Raw genomic sequence first — 24021 nt, 5'->3', positions numbered from 1 at the left:
AACTAAAAAAAAGAAAAAATATAGAAAAATAAGACTCAACTTTATTTGGGCTATGAATGTTTTTGGTTTATGTTGGATTGTCAGGGATGAGAAATTTAAGATTCTGTGAATACTCAAACTTGAGAGTGCTGGTGGAACAGTATAGGGATGAGTTAGAGAAAGACAAATAGGTAGCTTATATGAAAATTAAAATCAGAGAACTGAATCATTGAAATGAAGGGGTGGGGGGTTGTCATGGCAAAGCAGGGTAGAAAGGACAGTTGCCATAGATTTTTTAGTTGTAACTCTATAATAGACAAAGTAAAATCAGAAACAAACCATCTGGAAAGTTTTCATTTGAGTCAAGAATGTATTTAAGAATATATATAGTTTAAATGATATTTAAACTGTATTTAAGAATATAGTTTAAAATGGACATACAGATAACCTGGGGATCTTGTTAAAATGCTAGTTCTGATACAATGGCTCTGGATTCTTGAGATTCTGCATTTCTAACAAGCTCCTATGTGATATGCTTATGCTCTTGGTCCAGGGACCATACTTTGCATAGTAAGGACACAACACATTATTTTCTTTACAAAACAAGTTTGGATATGTTATAAGATAAAATGAACATGGATTTTTAAGAAAAAACACTTAATACCCAATAAATACTACACTTAGGATAACCCATTTCAAACTTTACCTTGAGTCCCCTTAGGGTTTAGAGGAATAGGATAAAAAGTACTATGAAACAGTCAAATCAATAGTAATTTTAAATATTGATAAGGATGCGTATGCAGATATAATTAAAGGAAATGTTTTGGATTTCTGGAAGCTCAAGAACTTTGACTTAATTTATTAAAAGGCATAAGTACTTAGTTTTAGGCAGTTTTGCCTTTTATTTAAAGCAGTAATTTATGGTGTTTATTATTGCTCTATTTTCAGATTGCATTACTGTATTACTTTGTTTATTGCCATTTACTAATGTGTTTCAGCAGTATTAAAATGTAATTCTTTTACATGGCATTCTTGTTGGCTGCAAAAGCAACTGCAGATCAGATTTAAGGGTTTCTGGTTGATTCTTGGTTTTTGGCTTTTATGGTCTTCTGTATTTCAGAATGATCATTCTTTGTGAAAATCTTTCTTCTTATCCTGTTGTACTAGTGTGTACTCAGAGCTGCATGTTTATTGAATTCATATTCTTATAGTATGATAGGATTCCAATTGTGTCCTACTCTGAATTTTTTATTGTAACACATGTTCATTAGTAAAATTTTAGTAACAGACACCTGAAATGTTGAATTAACTAGACACTTTAGAAATCATAAGTAGGATGAGTCTTTTATAGATAAATTACAGATCACTTAACTGAACCAATTATCATTCTTTTCCTGGAATGTGAGATAAAATTATAAAATATTGAAAGGGATTTATAGTGTAGGTGAAATTATCTAGATAAAGAGATCTGCCTAAACTAGTTGTCAATTTTCTTGCAGTACTCAAAGGTGACATTTTTAAGCTATCACAACCTTTATGATAGTCATTAATGTCTAGTGACAAAGTACCTTGTATTATAAATGCAAGCCAGACAGTAGGATAAATGGTATTTCAATTTGATAAGTTCAGATCACTCTATATGTAGTGTTCATATTATGATACTTTTCATAGAAAAGAAAGCTATTAATATTATTTTAGAACATTTTTAAATAGTTTTTTAGTTGTAAATAGATACAATATCTTTGTTTTTATGTGGTGCTGAGGACCGAACCCATGCCTCATGAGTGTGAGGCAAGCACTCTACCACTGAGCTACAGTCCCAGCCCCAGAACATTTTTGTAAAGACTAGAGGTATGGTCACTCTCCTTATAGGCTTAAGGAATAATGAGACCAGTTGTGACAGTAATTTAACACAGAAAATTGAACAGTATATTGATATATCCAAGAATTCTCATCTAGAGTGTTCATTCTTTGTGCATAAATAAGCTCTTTTGCTTGGGTTTTGTTTGTGTTCTTTATGATTTACCAGTGACTGACTCTATTTTAACAGAGGTAAAGACCCAATATAAGAGTATTTATAATAATTTTGAGATGATTACTTGAATTCTAAATGATATGTCATAAAAGGAATCACAGTAATGTACCATTATATAGTGAAATCCTTAAATATATTTATCTGACAGATTAGCAGATAGAAGAAACTTGATAAAATATTAAAAATAGTATAATGTTTGAAAGATGAATCAGAATATACCTAGAAAATTATAATTTTCATCACCAGGAAGATGAGATTAGTTTATCTTAGAGGAAAACCAATAAAATAAATTATACTTTCATTTAACATGGTAAAAATCTACCTATATAAATAGAAATGTGATTTTAGATAATTTAAATTCCAAGTTTTGTTTTGGTTTAGTTTGGTTTTTAATAGCCACTGAAAATGCCTCAAGGCCTGACTTCTCATAGCTTCATCTCTTACTCCTTAGTATAAAATGTCTGAAAGGTGATTGTAGTGACCTTTTATCCTTTCCAGCCATGTTAGAATTCTTTTTTCCTTTTTTCCTCAAACATGAATTTACCTGGTATTCTAATAGAAGTTTGAGAATATCAAGTTCTGTGACTGTCACAGATGCCTAAAGACACGTCAAGCCAGCTCCTGACTGACCATATTGTGTTGATTATTGTAACTAGAGTTGGTAAATTTACAACTCTTATCAGAAAATAACCCAATTTATTATCTTGCTTTTCTGATGTAAACGTTGAATTTTAACCTATTGGTTATTGATTTTAACAAAATACATTCTATTGCATCCACTACCTTAGAGTCAGGTGAGTAAACTGTCAAAGAAGTTAGCATCTAGATTTACATTGAATTTGCCTTTAGCTCCTCCACTGAAAACCTCAGGCTAAATTAGTCAAAATGAAAGAGGTATTATCAGTTCATCAGAAGAGTGAAGAGTGTGTGGAATATATAAAGTAAATGAGAAGAGACTGACTGAAAACTCTATTAGCACTAGGTAACCCATTGCCCAGTGAGACAAAAATAGAAAATCCCTGTTTTAACTGAGGTGTTGCTGAAACAACTCAGAAATACAGTGAAGATGGTAGCAGCAGAGGCTAGTGAAGGGGTAATGCATAAATAGTAATTAAGTAGCTAGCTGTCCTTTAGCTGACCATATTTATCACTTTAGAACTGTTGGTCCATACATTTGCGGTATATAAAATGGATCTGAAAAGGAAAGCAGTGAAAGCTTCCAAAATTTTATGACCACCAACAGGGACAGGAAAATTTTGCATATAAAAGAGAAATTTATATCTGTATAATAGAGGGGATTCCTGCCTGATCACAGATTCCCCTTTACTGCTCCACCAAGGAAGCTAGAACCTTGCTATCAGTGTCAAGGAAGGATTCTAGTTAAAACTGTTCATGAGTATAGACTCATCAACATATAAACTAGCAACCAAGAGTCTTTAAAACTTGACAAATAAACATAAAATTCAACAGATTGACGAACAGATTTAATTCATACTGCCAAATAGGTGAAGAGGCTTATAAAAGAGGAAGAGAATTCACATGAGTTAAAATGGTTTCTAAAATCTAAGGAGGAAAATCAATAAATGGCTTCAGTAGACACAACCAAGGATTGGCTACAGATAGAACCAAGGGATTTTTTTCTAGAAAGCAATACAAAAGATGAAAGAAAGGAAAAAGATGAGAGAGAGGTAGAAAGAATGGAGGAAAGGAACTAATCAAATGACAAAAAGTTAACCACTCATGAACTCTATATGTAAAAAATTACTTGAGTATGTTTTCTAGCAAAATAGAGAATGAATACAATAAAAAGAAATCAGGAAAATAAGAAACTGGGTGAACAAATAAGTGAAAAAGTTTAAATAAAGCTGAGCCTAAAAAACGCGACTGTGATGTTTAAGGCAGAAATCTAAATATTATTAAGTAGAAATATAATGTTCAGATTAAATGAAAAGTAAAGAAATATACTAATGATCTTAAATGGAAAAAAATAAGTCAAAATAAAGCTAAAAATGAAAGACAGAGAAAATGGCACAGATAAAATACTAAAGAAAATGGCATAAGTTAAAGCACAGAAAATAAAATGCCAGAAATATTTCCAACATCAATAATCCAGTAAATGTAAACAGGCTAACATTCTGTATTAAAACACAGATTGTCATTAGGAGTTGAAATAAAGAAATAAAACATAGCTATATGATGTTTACAAACACACTTTAGTTAAAATAATACCAAGATTTACAAATAAAAGTCCAGATATAACAAGAGCCCTCGGAAAGAAAACAGGACAATATCAAAAAAATAAACCAGAATTAAAACACCAGAAGCATTAAGAGGGATAAAACGTGGATCTATTTTAAAAAGGTATAATCCACTAGATATATATATATTGTAATTCTAAATATATATCTTATTTATGGAAATGTGCATCTACACAGTCAAATAAAAGCACATCTATATAGCATGTTCATTTTTATAATAGTAAAATGGACATAACAATTTTTTTAAGCGTACAGTTCAGTAGCATTAAGTGCATTTACATTGCTCTATGGTCGTCACTGCCATCCATCTTCATAACTTTTTCAAATCTTTCCAAACTAAAACTATGTCCATTAAACTATAACTCTTCATTTCAGCATAGTCTTTAACAGAAGTGTTGAAACTATTATTCTTTTTTGTGCTTTCATATTTATTTTTAACACCTAGTTTTGTATTACTTGTGCCTGTCATTGTTGGAATGATGTTACTGATGGTTCAAGAATAGTTTCTCATGCTATATGAGTTCGGAAAGTTTAAAATACCTTAATGCAAACCTTTGCCCGTGTCCTTTGAAGCAGAGATGATCATTATTATCTGCTCTGGCTTTAATAAAATTCATTGGGAGACTATGTAATGTGTTTGTGTGTGTGTGGTTTTCCTAATGCACTTCTGGAGCCAGTGTGCAAGATTTAAAATGCAGTAGAAATGATGTACGGAACCAGAGTCAATGAAATCAGAGCATTAAACAAGTTATTAAAATTTACATTGAAGTTTAGAATATGGTAGAATTAGTAAGGGAGATGAGAAAGAAAACTAAAGTACTTTTTGGGCTGTCCCTACTGATGAGAAATATGTTTTGTCAAAGACAAGTACAAGCATATATAACAAATAACAGTTAAAGGCTGGGATATAGCTAAGTAGTAGAGCACTTATTCAGCATGCATGAAGCCATGGGTTCAATCCTCAGCACTGGGAGGTATGGGGGGGACAGTAACGTGAAATAATATTTATCCTTTCTATGTGCTATTCACTGTTTTTATCTCTGTTTCGATGCACTTAACTAGTTTAACAACCCAAGAATGAGTTGTAGTCTATAGTTTGAAAAACACTGATTCCTAGAATTATTTATCTGGGTATCATGAGCCTCAAAGGCAGGCTTTTATATAAGGGTGGAAATTATGAGTAACAGAAACTGGGACAGTGCCAACACCTTCTTCATTCCCATTGCCTGAAGGGCTTCTTTGTCAAAGTATAGTATACTTCTTTGTCAAAGTATAGTTTAATGACTAACAAGTGGTAGAGTTTGTCTTGAAGTATTTGATAAGGAACTTCAGTGTGTTTCTTTACTGTGAGATCATGGGTCACTTGTGTAAAGAGAGTAATGACCAGAAAATGAAGGTGAGGTGATAGATGTGTTGAGTTAAATGAAAATGAAAGTAGATAAAGAAGAGAGGGAAATAACTTATGTTTTTTACTTTTTCACCAAGTTGAGGCTAGTACTGAAGTTTCAAATGGAAATCTGGGAGAAAGTAATAAATTTCCTAAAAGAAAATAGTTAAAAAGAGATGACCAATAGTAGTGAAAAGTGACCTAAATCCAGCTTATAATTTTAGGGATTCTGCTAAGTAGCAATCTACTATCAGTTTCCTCATCTGTAAATGATGTCATTAGTCTTTAAGAAATCCTTAATTTCACTACTGTTCATGTTTGAAAAAAAAAATGATTCTACATACTATATCCACATTATTGATGGTGGAATATGAATATATATGTTATTCTCCACATGGTTCTTAGAATCATTGACACCAAGCCATTTTAATTATAAAGAAAATGGTTTATTAACTTGCAGTATTAATAGTGATTTCTTTATTAAATGTTCTTTAGTCACACTTGATTTGTTAATTTTAGTTACACGAACATGCAGCCTACTTGGTGGACAGTTTGTGGGAGAGCTCTCAAGAACTGTTGAAAGACTGGGAATGTATGACAGAGTTGCTATTAGAAGAACCTGTTCAAGGAGAGGAAGGTATAGTATTTGACAAGTTGGTTCACAGATTGTTATGTTTTCATTTATAATCATACTATCCTATATAGATCACGTCTTAAAAATGAATGCCATATATCTTTTTCTCAATAGAACAGTTTTCTGTAACAAGGAAGTCTCTATGGTTTAACATCTTTCCATATTAGCACTGCTACCATGCTGCACAAGGGCTTTAAAAATTCTTGTGTTACGTAGTATTCAAAAAGTTTTCTTTATGCTGATTTGAGACACAAAATACTGATATTACTCAATGTGAAAAAAAGTGCATCGAGGATATTTTTGCTGTTTGATATGTAAACTTGGAAAAACTTTGATACTTTTTTTTTTCTTCTCTGCCTTTTCAGGGAGAGGGTACTAGGGATTGACCCCAGGGTCTTGTGCTTGCTTATCACACAGTATACCACTGAGCTACATCCCCAGCATTGAGAATGTGTGATTTAATTAAAGCACAATCTTCCCCTCTTTCATTATATTTTCTTATCCTTTGTCTCCTTTTCTCTAAAAGTAGAGATTATTTTCCTTATATAATTTACATACTTTGGAGGATTAAGTAAGATAATATATTATTGATTATTTGTTCTGCTTCCACTACCCTCCTAATGGTTCAACCCTTTGAAATATTGTAAGATCAGAATGAGCCCTCCCCTGCATTTGACTGTGCAAACAGGTCACTAACAGAGTGACCATCCCCTATACCTATTCCAGCTTTGATTCAGTGGGAGAAACATAGATAGACATCATCTACCCACATACACTCCCATAAACAAGCTCAGTTTGCCTTTGTTAAGTATACCTTGAATATCTACTTCACATTCTCATCCTTTATCTTCCCAAACTTTTCACAGACCTTTTTCTTCCATGATAAACCTTAGTTAGAAAATGACCCTGTTAACAAGTTTACAGAACCCCTCTGCTCACTAGGTTGAACTAACTGCACTTTGCATTCCTTTTATTTTCATGATCATAAGAATATGAACATATATTCTGCATTTTCTCCCTGTTATTTTGCTTATACATTTTCTTGCTCAGTTCACTGACTTCATACATTATATTTTTAACTAATCTTATTATTTTTCCTGTTGAAATAATTTTCCTTTCTAATCAGTACTACCCAAACAACACTGGCATAGTTTGAGTGATATATCCCATCCATGTTTTCAAGTCATTTTTTCCTTTACCACCTCATGTTTTATAAGGTTATGTCTAATAAGAAGGGAGGCAAGGAATGCAAATTAAGGGAAGAAGTGCCAAGGTAGTATGCTTTGGTATTGTTAGCTTTTACTTTTGTGTAAGATATGTAAATCAGTAAATTAATAAGTCTTTGAGTCGTTAAGATGATCTAGATGGATTTCTCTTCTTAAAATAACTTTGTGCTTTTAGATATTTCATTGTGGTGTAAATTTAGTTGACATTGAATTTATTTGGCTTTCTGTTAAGAGGTTGGTTTGGTTTGGTTTGGTTTGGATATGGTTGATCTGGTTTTAGCTATAGAAGCTACCTTTAAAATGTGAATCATTCTTTAAAGTGAACCACAGTTTTAGGATGTGATTGAATTTGAGTAGGGTAAGCCTGAGAAATTACATATAACAAAGGTAGAATTGTATCTGCAAGATAACTAAACTTTTTCATACTTTTTGTGTGTGTTATGTGACTTATAGGGTCTGGCATCAAATGACTTTCAAATCAATTTTCTGTGCTACTATTTTGCTGTATTTTATAACAAAAAGCTACCTGAAACTTATTTTTGAAACTGATTGGAATTTATTTTTTAGACAGTTGAAGTGTGGCAAAATTTCAGTGAAGAAAATTTTAGTTAAAAGTTAAGATGTAGGTCTGAAATTTGGAGAAAGAGACACATTGTAAAAGACTAACACCAGCTTAAATCACAGTAACCTTAAGACTGTCTTGCGGTGTTTTTAAAGGGCTGTTGTGTGTGTATGTGTGTGTGTATGTATTTGCTTATAGCAGAATAAAAATTGGATAAATGTTTAATATAATAATGTGAGGATCTGGGTTCTTAATAGCTTTGTTGCCAGGTGACAAGTTATTTGACTTATGATTTTCAGCTTCTTTAACTTTAATATATGAACCTTTGACTAGGTAATCTTCTTTCATTGCTTCTAATGCTAAAATTCTGTATTCAGTTGCTTGAAGATGCAAATGATGAAATTCTTCAAAGCAGGAATTGTGGGCTGGGGATGTAGCTCAGTGGTAGAGCGTTTCCCTAGAATGCACAAAGCCCTGGGTTTAATCCCTTGCACCCATTCAATTACAACCATTCAAATCATTAATTTATTTATAATTTTAATAATATTTACTCTCATTTTTAAAATTTTTCTATTTTTGTACTTGTAGATGGACAGAATGCCTTTATTTATTATTTTTATGTGCTGCTAAGGATCAAACCCAGTGCCTCACACATGCCAGACAATTGCTCTACCACTGAGCTACAGCCCCAGCCCAATATTTACTCTTTAATATATACCAAATATTATGTTAAATACTGAAGGTACAATATTAAACTAGGCCCATATAGATCTTATATTCTTATGAGGAAGGCAAACCCAAAAATCAAGTTATGTACTCTTAACTATTTGTTAATTCCAGGAGTTAATAAATGTCTGTGAAGGACAATAAGGAGGGTTTTTCTTTAGGTCAAATCCTGATGGAAGACCTTTTTGAAGAATCCCACTTGTAAGCCAAGAAACAAAAGGAAGTATCAAAAAAGATATGTCTAGATAGTGGAAATACCAATTGCAAAGCATCAGAAGCATGAATAATAATTTCATTCTAGGAGCTGTAATAACTAGAACATAGCCATTGGTAACAAGTGGAGATAAAGATAGAGATCAGATAATTTAGAATATTTTAAGTTTATAAGTGAATTTTTTTAGTTTATTAGTTTGATTAGGATTCCATTGAAGGATTTTTAAACAAGGAGCACTGTGATCCAATACATATTTTAAGAAAAATGCCTTTATATATGTGATTTGGAATAGGCAGAAGACTAGGTATGTAATTGTTGCAGTGGTCTCTATGAGAAACAATAGTAAAAAATTAGAAGATAGTTTATGAAGAAAGTAAGAGCCTATAACTCATTTAAAGATTGTGGATACCAAACAATAGGAGGAAGGGCAAGAGAGAATAATAGCTATGAAAATGAGAAAATTATGCCCTTTTACAAACCCAATAAAGACGATAATCAAGAGATATATGGTTAATAATAATATATATTGTAGAGCTGTGGTTAATATCATATGTTGCTTTAAGACTTACACAAAGGTCTTTTGAAAATTTTTGTCCTGGTTGACTTTAAAGCGTTTGTTTTTAGTGATAAGACTAAAACTAATACTGAGAAAATAGAGATGATATATGAAAAGGTTTCCCAACAGTTAGAAAATTGTGTAATTCTGTAATAGTTCAAAGTCTAAGTAGTTACCTGTTTATTTCATTCAGTGTGACTATTTGGCTCTTGTCTAAGGCTTAATAAAGCTTGCTTAGTTCTTATTATTATGTAGATTTGCTGTCATATCCCAGAAGGGATTTAATTAAATATCAATTGCTTTTGATTTTTCCTGTCTCTCCATTCAGGGAAGGTTTCAATTTTGATAATATAAATTTAACAAAATTGATGTTAGTGGATACTGTGCAAAGTTTAGGTCTACTTCAACACTACTTTGAGTTTTACTATATAGTGTAAGAAAGGATCCATTCTTGTGATAACTTGTTCTCTTTTCACATTCCATAAATCCAGGTATTATTTCTGAATTTTAAAAACATGCATTTAGTTCACAGACAACCTGTGCTCCTTTATTCACGGCCAAATTTTAAAAAGTTATGAAATTCTAGAATTGGAAAGTAAAAATGTTATTGAATGGAGTGGTATTTTGTATTGTTAGGCATTGGATCCTAGGCGTACTGGTGGAAAAATTGAATTTATTTTATGTGTTTTTCCTAAAATAGGCTAAAATTCATGTGTTTTTCCTAAGAAAATAAAAATTTAAGAAATGATTGAATTGAGATGTATGTATAGGCTGGGTGCTGTGTCCACGCACATGTCATCCCAGCTACTCGAGAAGCTATACAGTTCAAGGCCAGCCTAGGCAACTTAATGAGGCCCTATCTCAAAATAAAATTTTTAAAAAGGGGTAGGTTTGTAGCTTAGTGGGAGAGTATGTGACTAGCATGCACGAAGTCCTGTGTACAATCCCCAGTATTGCAAATAAAGAAAGGAAGAAAGTTGTATATATATATTCCTGTGCAGGATAATTTTGCTATAGAATACAGAACAGGGTGTCATTATGTCTTTGTCTGCCTTTTCATTGCTTTTGCCTCAATTTAAAAATAATCATTGTAGACTTTTAAACTTTCATAGATTCATTGTATTTTTCCTTCTGAAGTTCTTTCTCTATAATTCCTACCATCTATTGGGAAAGAGAATTAAACTATTCACATTATCCCTTAAAAAAGTATGTTTAAAAACACATGGGGTGAATTCAGAAGAATAGTACTTAATTTCTTTATGAGAAAACACAAATGTTTTCTTAAATGATGTAAAACAAGATCTCAAAAATGAAGAACTAAGTTATGTTTCTAGATGAAAAGATTTTAAAAACCGGGTGCAGTGTCACACTTGTAATCCCAGTGGCTCAGGAGGCCAAGGCAGAAGAATCTGTTCAAAGTGAGACTCAGCAACTTATCTAGGCCCTAACCAACTCAGTGTGTACGGTTGGGCTGTACAGTTGGACCCAGACCTAACCAAAAAATATTTTGAAGTTTATGTAGCATTTTAAATGTACGTTAAAAAGCCAGTATAACATAGTGCTTAAGAGCACTATTCTAGAGTCAGTCTACCTGGGTTAATGTGTTGATTCTACTACTAGTTGAACATTTTGAATAGTTATTTAATCCCTTTGGATTATATTGGTTCTTATTTCTTAGAGTTGTTTGTGGATAAAACAAGTTATCAACTAATCCAATTTAATATATGTGCCTTATGCATAAAAATGCTTAATAAATTATTTGCTGCCAGTATAAAAATTACACAAAAAATTTAAAAGGACACAGTAAGGGAAACTTGTTTAATTAGTTGGATTAAGTTGCAAAATAAATTATTTTAATAAATTATAAATGTACTATAACCAAAAGAGGTAGTTATAAAAATATACAAGTAGATTAGCAAAACTAAATAAAGAATATACTTAGAATAAAGATCTAAGTTTATATGAGAGCCTACAGCATATTTTAAAATGGCATTTAAAATACATAGGTAAATCTGGTTTATTTAGCAGTAGTGAAGGTGTAATTGGCTTTTTTTATTTGGTATAGGTAAATAGGCTTATACTTTCTACTCATTTACAAATAAATGCCAAAGAGATTAAAGATATAAAAGTGAAGGAATAAGAAAGAACAAAAGAAGGAAGGTCAAGAGAGCAAGTGAGGGGCTGGAGTTGTGGCTCAGTGGCAGAGTACTTGCCTGGCATGTGTGAGGCACTGAGTTCAATCCTCAGCATCACATAAAAATAAAAAAATAAGTAAAGGTACATCAACAACTTAAAAATTAAAATAAAAAAGAGAGCAAGTAACCATGAGAGAAAGAAATTAAAAGAAAATATTTCTCTAATCTCTAAGACAGAGCATTCTTTGAATGCAATACAACAAGCGCTGTGAAACTGATTAGATTATGGTTTATGGATGTATAAATATGCAACAATAAAACAACCATTCTGAATAATTAATATATACCAATAAGCAAAACCAACGGGAGACACATGTGACTTTTTAAAAGGTAACAGTTCTGTCTAATAAAATACTAAGAAGAGTCAGAAGACAAAAGTTACTACATCTTAATAACAAAAAGAATGGAAGACTGGGCAAAGAACAATAAGAAGAAAAATCTCAGTAGTTAAATGCTGTGAAATGTGCCTGTAGTTCATCCCATGTATTCAGAAGGCTTAAATGGGAGGGTCATTTGAGCCTCTGAGTTAAAAACCAGCTTGGGTTACCTAGCAAGATCCCATATCAAAAAAAAAAGATAAATCCTGGAGGGTTGGGGGGAAGAATACTTGCTGATCAGTAGATATAAAGGAACAAAATAACAATGAAATAACATTTCACAACCATAGGACTGGAAAAATTTAAAGGGGTTTATAAAACCCAGTGCTGGCAGTGATATGAAAAACCAAACATTATCATCATTGCAATTGGAAACTACAATAAATAATTTTAGATTTGTTGTTTTCGAGATTTGCCTTTTGATGAGTTATTCCCACTCTTGGAATTTATTCCTCAGAAATAAGTTTATCAGTTACCTAAGTATATATGCATTAATGATGCTTATTGCAGCACTTTTCATGGTGTCAAAAATCTGAAAATAATTTTGACTGTAGACAGGAGAAGACTGACTAAGTTGTTGTATATTAAATAATTATAATAATTATAATATATGTATATATTTGAAGACATTTAAAAGTATTATTAATTTTTTAAATATGTGGCATGATTTTTTTTGTTAAAAAGCTTTAGAAAATTAGACTGGGGTTGTGGCTCAGTGGTAAAGTGCTTGCCTAGCATGTGTGAGGCACTGGGTTTGATTTTCAGCACCACATATAAGTGAATAAAAAATAAAGGTTCATTGACAACTAAAAAAATTTTTTTAAACCTTTAAAAAATTGTATGAGCTTTGGAGTAATATGTAAGGAAATAAAATAAAATTTTAGCATTGCCTACTCAAAAGTATGGTGTTAGAACTGAGACCAAAATTTTACTTTATATACCTGTTTCTTATTTGACTTAAGACAACGAGCATATATTACTTCTATAAGAAAAACAAAAGGAAAAAAACAGCAAAGTACATAGCTTAAGTCTTCTTCATAGTAATATATTGTGTTTTTAGATTTTTAATAATTGCATTCACTTTTAGCACATGGTTATTGTAAAACTGTCTGCTCATATTCATGTATTTTGTTTCACCTTAGCAATGTCTGACCGGCAAGAAAGTGCTCTTATAGAGCTAATGGTTTGTACAATTCGTCAAGCTGCTGAGGCACATCCTCCAGTGGGAAGGGGTACCGGCAAGAGAGTAAGTTACCTTAGTGAGAAATCCACAATAAAGCTTTTAATGTAATTGACTGTCTTAAATATTTGGATATTTTACTGGAATTTACATCCCCCCAAATATACTATTTTTGTAAATGATACATCTATGATACTTCATTTTTATATTGTGTCTAGTGGGCTTGGGTTCCAAAAATTGATTTTTTTTCCTTCATGATACCATAATATCTGTCCCTACTTCTACTATGGTATGTATGTAGTACTTTAAGAATTTTCATAATTTATATCAAGAGTGCATAAAGGCTCAAAAGGAAGACAGCTTAAGCTCTTCTATTTAGCAGCCATGTAAATATTTGGATAGGTGAATATTTGCGTGTGTGTGTGTGTGTGTGTGTGTGTGTGTGTGTGTGTGTTGTGTGTGTGCCTTAGTTTTCTTTTCTATAACATGGGACTAATAATAAAGATATTATTTGGACAAATTGAAATGATCACAGGTGGAGAGACTTTTCTCTCTTGGTATAAAAGGGTAGGCAAATCCTTTCTGCAAAAACAAGTATAAACTAGAAATTTTTATCTAAAACATTCAAATTCACCAAAGATTTAAAAAAAAAATGGAGATGTATTTTTTTCTTTAAAAAGTGCTGAAGTTTCAGGTAAAAGCAGAAGAATCTGCAGCCTTCCTATTTTAGGCTTATAGTGCGCGCGCACGCACACGTTCCCACAAGTTTACTTGGTGAGATCTTTTACCAGGTAGCACTACCAGCAAGTACCAGCAGTTTTGTTGTCAGAGAGTTGATACAGTATGGACAAGTGGTAAAAGCCCATTGCTGTTTTGTTGACTGGAAGTGGCCAGCTTGTTTCTATAATCTGAGTTGGTGGTTCAGATGCACCAGCCAAAATTTTAACTGAAAAATCACAGATCCTCCTGCCTCAGCCTCCCAAGCCATTGGCATTACAGGCATGTACCACCAAGCTCAGCAAGTATGTGTGAAATTAAAGCACATCTAAAAAAAAAACATTAAAATTATAAAAATAAGTTAAAAGCCATAGTTACATGTATTATCTTAAAATGTCTACTAAAGGGAAAAAGGAAGACAGTAGAAATGTCTTCTCAGTAGGCACACATGTTGGATTAAAGAATTACCAAAAACTTTCCAAATTTGATGAAAAACATTGATTCACAAATCCAAGTGGAATAAACACAAAACCCTAGTAGAATAAACACAAACTGTTTCTTTGGAGACACAGCAGTCACCCAGTTGAAAGACAAAACTAGAAAATCTTGAAAGCAGTAAAACAAGTCAAGGAGTAGTCAACTACAATAGGGTTTAGCAGTTGACTTGTTATCAGAAACAGTGGACCCAGCATATTCAACAGAATTGCCCTCCGGAAATTTTTAACATTTCAAAAATGAAGATATGTTAAGACCATTTCTGGATAAACAAAAACAAGAATTGAGAGACTGCGTTCTTAGAAGACCTGCCTTATAAGAAATACTAAGTCTTGCCTGGCGTGGTGGTGCACTCCTATAATCCCAGCAGCTCAGGAGGCTGAGGCAGGAGGATTGCAAAACCAGCCTCAGCAAAAGCAAGACATTAAGCAACTCAGTGATACCCTGTCTCTAAATTAAATACAAAATAGGCTGGGGATGTTGCTCAGTTGTTGAGTGCCCCAGAGTTCAATCTCTGATACCAAAAACAAAAAAAAAGAAATACTAAGTCTTTGAGGCCATATAAGGAATGTTATCAAATGGTAACTATAATCTGTGAATGGATATAAAAGGCAGATGTATTTTTTCCATCTGTTAGTTTTTTAATGGGACATGATATTGTGTCAATAATTATAGTGCTATTTTGTTGAGTTTATAATACAGCATAATATATCTGACAGTAAAAACACAAAGTGAAAAGGATACGAAACTATATTGCAGCAAAATTACTACATTTTGCTATAAGTAATTTAGTATTAACCTGCAGCCAATTGAAAGTAAAGAAGTATATTATAATTCCTACAGCAATTATTCATATATAAAAAGAAAATGAAAATTATGGTGGTACACTTTAAGTAAAGACAGAAAAGAGGAACTAAAGAAATAAATATAGATTACAGCAAAATGGATGACTTTGTGAGTTAAAGCTTGCTATTTTTTTTACTCATGCTTTATAAATATAAGTAACAGTGGGATTTGTTTTTACTCATATGTGCACACAATAGAACAATATAATTTGGTCAATTTCTTCCTCTTTCCCTCTCCTCCTCCCTCCTCCTAGTCTTCTTCCTTTCTGGATTTTGTATCTTTAGCCATATCAGAAATTATATAGAATATGAATGCAAGTGAAAATTTCAATCCCCAGCATTGTGCACCCCCCACCCCCAATAAAAAAAGAAGGTATTGTCATACTGCGTCAGATTTAAGACAGATTTGTTGGAAGTAAAAGGGTGGCAAAGGGCATTATGCAATGAATAACCATAAGAGAACTGAAGAGATTATTAATATTATAAAAATAGACTTTAAGTAATGTTACTAGAAACCAAAAGAGATATTTTATTAAGTAATGTTACTAGAAACCAAAAGAGATATTTTATTAAGATAAAGGGGTCAGTAATACATTGGGAAAATACAGTAATTATATACACAACAGAATCCAAAATACATGAAACAAGAAATTGAGACATTAAATAAATGCTTAAACTAATATTTCTCTTTCAATTGAGAACAACTAGATAGGAGGGAAAAACGTGTTTTCCTTCTGGTTTCTCTTATTGCTACTTCATAGCACTTCATTTAGTTATTCTTAACATAATTTTTTTGTAATCTGAAAGTTAATTGTAAAGGCTTGATCCAATAAGGTTACAGATTTTGTCAGGAATAATTTTTTATACTCCATACTACATCATATCAGAAAGGCACACAATGTTTAGTTTTCCTGTATTGTTAATACTAAGATTTTTGAGTAACCAAATATTTATTGAGGCACACTTTTTTGGTAGAAGTGTCACTGGTAATAAGTGGAGGAATAACAGAATTAAAATATTATTTTGTCACACAAATAAAATAATCTAGATGACAATCATCAATGACCTGTAGTTACATGAAAGATTAATGAGGAATTCCATGATAGATTGCTTTGCCATCATCTGAATGCATTGATTAAAAGTAAAAACTGCTATTAAAAGTGAAACTGCTACCACCTTTGAAGTGTTCCTGGGCTGGGTGGAGGGAGGTGGCTGAAAACAATCCATGTAATCAAGCTTCCAGAAACAATTGCTTTCAAGAAAATATGGGGATGAGAGAATGTTTTAAAGGAAACTATAGTTAGCCAATTCAGAATGTAGAAAAGGAGAACATTTAGAGATTACAGAAATGTAAAGGACATAGGGACATAGCAACCAAATATGTTTGAATTCTTATTTGAACAAATTGTAAAAAGACTATTTAAGTCCTGTTAAAGACATGTAAATATTTAATGGTAAAATTATATACAAAGATTTGCCTTAAAATGCAATAGAAAAAAAAACTTTAGAATTGAGAAAACAAGAATGATAATTCTAAATAGTTATTGCTGTGCTTTAGAGGGTTTTTGAAATTTTCCATAATAAAAGTCTTTTTAAAAAGTATATTCTTCCAGCTTTGACTAATGAGAGACCCTTAGGCTAATTCCTAATTCAGACATTATCATTTTTGAGACTTTGTTTCAGAATAAAATGCACCAGGTTCACTTTTTTTTTTTTTTTAAGAGAGGATTTTAATAGTTATTTTTTAGTCTTCGGCGGACACAACATCTTTGTTTGTATGTGGTGCTGAGGATCGAACCGGGCCGCACTCATGCCAGGCGAGCACGCTATTGCTTGAGCCACATCCCTAGCCCGAGGTTCACTTTCATTAAAGTCTTATTTAAAGGACCTCCTTCTACACCTCATTCCTACTAGAACCAGTTTTATTTCTAGTTTATCCTTCCAGCATTTTATTTTGTAAATTAGGGAAATGTATAAACACACATACCTACAAGTATTCTTATTCTTGATTCTTTCTGCCTACCATTTTTTTTACAAACAGTAGCATACTTTATACACTGTTCTGTACATTTCTTTTTGTATTTAACAGTGTGTCTTGAATATCACTCCATAACTTTATTTAGATATCTTCATGATTTTTTTTTTAATGGCTGTATAGGTACTGAAAATCACCTATTAACAGACTGTTGGATTGTTGCTAGTTTTTTGATACTTAGAAATACTTCATGGTGAATAATCTTGTGCATGGGTCATTTCTTTCTTATACCTGGTGTATTGATGGGATAGATTGCTAGAAATGGGATTGCTAGATCAAAGGAAGGATATGCATAAACATTTTGTTAGATATTAGCAAATTCTTTCTCAATAAGTATCAGGCTATTTTTATTATTTCATCAGAGGTATTATGAAGACCAGATGAGTTCATTGTATGTAGAGTGCCTGAGAAAATTATCATCTGGTCAAAAATAGCTGTTTCCCTAAAATCAGTGTCCTTAGGCCTTTGATCTATTATTAGATGAATTTCAGAACTCCTTGATATCCTGAATACATTTTTAAACACATATTTGACTTTATGTGTAGCCTTTTAATTATTTTGTGCAGAACTGAATACTGTAGTAGTTTGTAGATCATTCCAAGTGATTGTTGTTCAAAATATAAGCATATGAAATAATCAAATAGGAGGCATCTACTTTCATGTATTCTTAACATTGGGGTTCACATTTAAATAGTGACAGTTTATATTGGAAAATTTCTGTTCTGTAAAGCCATTCAATATTAAGATGGAAAATCCCTTCGGAATAGTAACAAAATGCAGAATACTTTGGAGAAATGATCTTAAACTGAGCTTGCATTTTAATATTTTATTTTTGAAAGGACCCATGGTTTAATAAGTTGCAGATAGTCTAAAGTACTGAGTGTTATCAGCTTAAATTTGTTCCATGATCTCAGGCTATACTACTTTCTATTTCTCTTGAATGCTGCCTAATAGATTTATGAGCATAGTTACAAGAAGACTTAAATATAAATGAATTCAGAAATGTCATTAGTATATGCCTTAAAAATACATGAAAATTTATTAGTGTCTGATGGTTGTAAAAGAGGACTACTTTAAATAGTATCGGTTTGTGTTTAACATGTGAGAGTGAACCGATAATACATTAAGGTTAAAACTCTAGAAAAATTACTTTTTGTTTTCAATATTTTTATATTCCTAATTATGGTTTTTATAGAAATGTTTATATTTTTATGTACGTTAAAATAGTAATTTAGTTATTTAATAAAGAATAGTGAATGTTAATATTTTTGCATTTTTTCAGTAGTTTCTCTTAAAATTCTTGGTTTTATTATATGCCAGTTCTTCATCCTTCTGTATAACATTTTAGACTTATACATTTGCACATGACACTCTTATTCTTTTACTGTTTTAATATATTTCCAGGTGCTAACTGCCAAAGAAAGGAAAACTCAAATTGATGATAGAAACAAATTGACTGAACATTTTATTATCACACTTCCTATGTTATTATCAAAGGTATTGTTTCATTTACAGTTTTGTGATAATATACCCCCGAGTTTGCTTTCAACATAACTATTAGTTACTGCTTTTTTCTTTACTGTTTCTTCTAGTATTCAGCTGATGCAGAAAAAGTAGCAAACTTGCTGCAAATCCCACAGTATTTTGATCTAGAAATCTACAGCACAGGTAGAATGGAAAAGGTAAGAGACTGAAATTGAAATTCTGCCATTAAAGAAGTTTTATTAATGGAATTATTTTATTTGCATGTAATCATATAGTCTTTTTTATTTGATAGATGCTAATTTTTAGTATTTAAATGTCATTGTTTTTCTTTTTTTTCTTCTTAGCATCTAGATGCATTATTAAAACAGATTAAATTTGTTGTGGAGAAACATGTAGAATCAGATGTCCTAGAAGCCTGCAGTAAAACCTATAGCATCTTATGCAGTGAAGAGTATACCATCCAGAACCGAGTTGACATAGCTCGGAGCCAGCTGATTGATGAGTTTGTAGATCGATTCAATCATTCTGTGGAAGACCTACTGCAAGAGGTCTGTTCTAAAGTTAATGTGTACTTATAATAATAATAATTTTACCTAATAACTGAATATTCAAGATAGCTGAGTGTGTGATCATTTCCATTTTTAAATAAAATCTAGAAATTTCTGCTCCTTTAAAAAAAAACTTGACAGCATATTGCAGTTAATACATCCTAGTTATATTTTTTAAAAATGTATATTTTTTACTTATAGTTAGACATAATTCCTTTATTTTACTTATTTATTTTTTTGTGGTGCTGAGGATTGAGCGGGCCTCGCATGTGCTAGGCAAGCACTGAGCCACAACCCCAGCCCCATATTTCCTTTTTTTCTTTTTTCTTTTTTTAATTATTTATTTTTTAGTTTTTAGGTGGACACAATATCTTTATTTTATTTTTATGTGGTGCTGAGAATCGAACCCAGTGCCTCATGCATGCTAGGCGAGCGCGCTACCCCTTGAGCCACATCCCCAGCCCCCATATTTCCTTTTAATGCTAGATGTTTTTTTCTTCTATTTTAAGAAAAGTCTTTCTGAGGTTTGATTTTTCTTAGCTCATTTCCTTTTCCTGGAACCTAATTTGGCATTTTAATATTACTGTATTATTGTGATGTGTTACGGAGTAGAAATGTACAAATTAAGTATGCTTTTAAGGAATCCCCATACCTGAATGGTATGCTCAAGATAGCAAGCTTCTTCAACTGGTTATATTTCTAATTTTGGGGTCCTTATCTCTTGACCTCTCATCCCAGTCTACATAAGGCAATCTGGAATTCCTGTAGTTGTGTATACTCTGATGTCCAGGCTGATCGAATTTTCCTTTTTAACATATATAATTGATTTTTAAAAGAACTTTTTCTATTTGAACTTCTCTTTCTTTCAAACATTATTTATGATTTTCAAGCTACAGAAGTAGCTGACTGTAAGATCTGGAATAGTCATTATCTTTGAGGGCAGGGCTATAGCTCCGTGATTGTGTTTGCCTTGTATGCATAACGCCCTTAGTTAAATTCCCAGCACCAAAAAAAAGAAAGTAAAACTTTACCCTTTCACTTAGCAATTTCAAGGAATTTATCATATAATATTAATTAGAAAAGTGTATAATCATGTTTATCACATTATTTTAAAATGTAAAGATTTGGGGGTTTTTTATTTGTATTATTTACCTCTAGAGAATGTGTACTGTTTATATAATGAAGAATTTTTCTTTAGACAGTTAAATATTAATAGATTTTAGTGTGAATGTGAGTTAGGTTATGATAATGAGGTGATCTTTACTTTTTAATTTGTAGGGTGAAGAAGCTGATGATGACGATATTTACAATGTTTTGTCCACCTTAAAGCGATTAACATCTTTCCACAAGTATGTTGTTTGTTTAAAGTAGATTCAGTGATTAAAATATACTAATCAACATAAACTGTAGCAGTTTTATACATTCATGTATTTCTTTCTCTTTTTTTTTGAGCGCGGGGGTACTGGGAATTGAACCCAAGGGTATTTCACCACTGAGCTACATCTCCAATTTTTTTTATTTTATTTTAGTTTTTTTTTTAATTTGAAATAGAGTCTTGCTGAGTTGCTGAGGCTAACCTCAAACTTGTGATTCTCCTGCTTTGGCCTCCTGAGTCACTAGGACTACAGATGTGTGCCAACATGCACAGCAACATTCATATATTTCGATATAAAATTTTAGAGAAATATTGAGATGGTGGTGATTTTCTTTATTATGCAAATTTTCTCCAGAGAAATTATGATCTGTAGTTATTTAATTAAGATGTAAGATTTACTGTTAGTGTAATGAAAAATTATCATTTAAATGATGAGTATACACTATAAAAGTTGAAGTACATCAGTATTATTTAACAAATTAGATAAGCTTATTTTTATAAGCTAGACTTTCATGGGTATAATTTTGATGGCTTTTAGAAGCCTTGCTAAATAAGAAATAAGATTGATGGTGAGTTAGAGATGTTACTCAAGGAATACAAAATTTCAATTAAATAGGAATAAATTCAAGAGATCTGTTGTACAGCATAATGAATATAGTTAACAACAATATATTATATCCATAAAAATTGCTGAAAGTAGATTTTTAGTATTCTTACCACAAAAATAATTATATGAGGTAATGCATATGTTAATTAGTTCTAGTTAGCCATTCCATAATATGCATATTTCACAACAACACCTACATGATCATTTGTCAACTTAAGTGAAAAAAAAAAATTATGGGGAAAGCCATGAAAGTAAGTTCTGTGGGCTTTTTCCTAAATTATTTTTGTTTGGTTTCTTATTACAGTGTTCTGGGAACAGAACAGTTGAGTTTCAACAAGAAAAAAAAAGATTCAATGAATGAAATGTATGTTTTCAAGCCATAATTTGTATATCTTTTAAAATTATGCTCATCTTCTCCATAAAGAAAGGAAAGTAAAATTTGTCAAAAAAAAATTTTTTTTGGTTGAGTCTCTTAATGAATTCTATAGATTTCTAAAGCAGTTTCAAAAATCTAAACTTTTAGCCAGGTTCAGTGTAATCCCAGCAATTTGGGAGGCCAAGGCAGGAGGATTGCAAGTTTGAGACCAGACTTAGCAATTTAGTAAGACCCTGTCTCAAAAATAAAAAGGGCTGGGGATATAGCTCAGTGGGAAATGGTCTCTCCCTTTACCTCCCTCCCTTGCGATACACACACACACACACACACACAAATATAAATCTATCTCTCTATACATAAACATACATACACATTGGTTATAAATTTTAAAGTTGTAAATGGATCTGTTTAAGATGTATTTTAAAATACTAAAAATAAAAGATACCTATGTATGAAGTTTGAGTTTATGTTGACCATATGGTAGAAACTTTCAGTTGAATGTTTGAAGTTTATTGTTGATTTCTTCAGTGAATTCCTGGTATCAGCTCTTTTTCATTCTGTGTGTGTGTGTGTGTGTGTGTGTGTGTGTGTGTGTGTGTGTGTGTGTGTTTGCACGCGCACACGCGTGTGAGGGTCTAACACACACATTTCCTTAGTGGATCCTTTTTAATTCTTAAAGAAAATGTTAGGTTTTTTAAATTTTTTGTTTGTTTTTTTACATTTATTTATTTATTTATTTATTTGGTGTGGTGCTGAGGATCAAGTGCAATGCCTCAAACGGGCTAGGCAAGCACTCCACCACTGAACCACAGTCTCATCCCCAAGAAAATGTTTTGTTTTACTCTTCCTTTTACTGAAACTAAGTTCAAATAAAAGTTTTCTTGAACTCTATCTAGAATAAAGTTAATGCATCTTTTGTTTATCTTAGTGCTCATGATCTCACAAAATGGGATCTGTTTGGCAATTGCTACAGATTATTGAAGACTGGAATTGAACATGGAGCTATGCCAGAACAGGTAGGAATTATTGATATTTTTTTTCTCTGTTGTCTTAAAATTAAACTTCTCTGAAATAACAATTTTAAAGCCTTTTATGGAAAGTAGTTGATCATTCTTTAATCCAGACTTCTCCTTTGAGAATTATTATCATAGTGATTGACTGTTACTGTTAGTATTATTGTATATTTCAGATGTGTTAGAGCAGGAAAAAATTAAAGAACTTTTGCTATAATACAACTTAAAATTTTTAATGGTCTTCTAAGGGAAATACGATTGATTACTACCATAACAATTTTAAAACTTCTGAATAATTCATTATGTAATGAAAATTTCTAATCATGACTATATTCCAGACTCTGTTTTAGGTATTTCAAATACAGGGTTTTAGGCATAGCTTAGCTTTTGTATTAGACCCATAGTTAAATATTTCAGGGAACCTTCAGCAGATTTTACAATATTTTGTACTCACAAGTTAGAGTACAACAAGCAGAAATTGAAAAAACTGAGACCTGAGTAGAATAATTGTTTTATTTCTGCATGAGAAAGAAGTGATTTGGTACACTGCAGATAGTCACAAAGACCAAAATAACAACTTTATAGTAGGATTGTGTATAGAGATTCTCTTTCTCATTCCCATTTGGTGATGTGGAATGCTTCAGTGCTATGAAGCAATAAGAATTTTGACACATATAACAAAATGATAATTGCATAATTTCAAGTCTATCACAGAAGCCAGACATGGTGATGCCTGTAGTTGTAGTGACTTGGGAGACTTAGGCAGAAACATCCTTGAACCCACTGCAAGGCCAGCCTGGGCAACATGGTGAAGTCCCATTTCAGAAAAACACAGTCAGGTTTGGAGATGTAACTCAGAGGCAGAGTGCTTGCCTTGCATACACAAAGCCCTGTATTTCACCCACAGCACCATTTTTAAAAAATTAATTAATTTTAATGTCAATTACATAAACAGTGTTCTACAATTACTATGATTACATCAACTGGGAATGTAGCTGAGTGGTAGAGCACTTCCCTTGTAACACAATCCTCAGCATTACCCATGCCTAACATTCGACTTTTTTGAGCACTGCTTCATGTAAAGCCACTATTTTAAAAAAAAAAAAAATGCCTTATTTTTTTGTCTGAGGATGGAACCCAGTGCCTCACACATGCAAGGCAAGTAAGCGCTCTCCCACTGAGCTACAACCCCAGCC

General features: G+C 32.0%; 1 protein-coding gene across 9 annotated transcripts in view; it reads left to right on the top strand.

Moving 5' to 3' along the window:
* Positions 1 to 24021, top strand: part of Stag1 (STAG1 cohesin complex component) — a 360462-nt gene that overhangs the window by 273760 nt on the left and 62681 nt on the right. For all 9 annotated transcript variants that reach the window (XM_040269835.2, XM_005327048.4, XM_078043362.1 and 6 more), the window contains 7 exons: positions 6179 to 6296; positions 13292 to 13395; positions 18826 to 18918; positions 19014 to 19103; positions 19251 to 19454; positions 20733 to 20803; positions 22741 to 22828. In XM_040269835.2, the coding sequence (XP_040125769.1) occupies positions 6179 to 6296; positions 13292 to 13395; positions 18826 to 18918; positions 19014 to 19103; positions 19251 to 19454; positions 20733 to 20803; positions 22741 to 22828 (768 nt within the window). The remainder of the gene's footprint in view (positions 1 to 6178; positions 6297 to 13291; positions 13396 to 18825; positions 18919 to 19013; positions 19104 to 19250; positions 19455 to 20732; positions 20804 to 22740; positions 22829 to 24021) is intronic.

The sequence above is a fragment of the Ictidomys tridecemlineatus genome, chromosome 3 (genome assembly GCF_052094955.1).
Source record: "Ictidomys tridecemlineatus isolate mIctTri1 chromosome 3, mIctTri1.hap1, whole genome shotgun sequence".
NCBI lineage: Eukaryota > Metazoa > Chordata > Mammalia > Rodentia > Sciuridae > Ictidomys > Ictidomys tridecemlineatus.
Note: the sequence above shows the minus strand (reverse complement) of the source record. Positions and strands in the feature narration are given on the sequence as shown.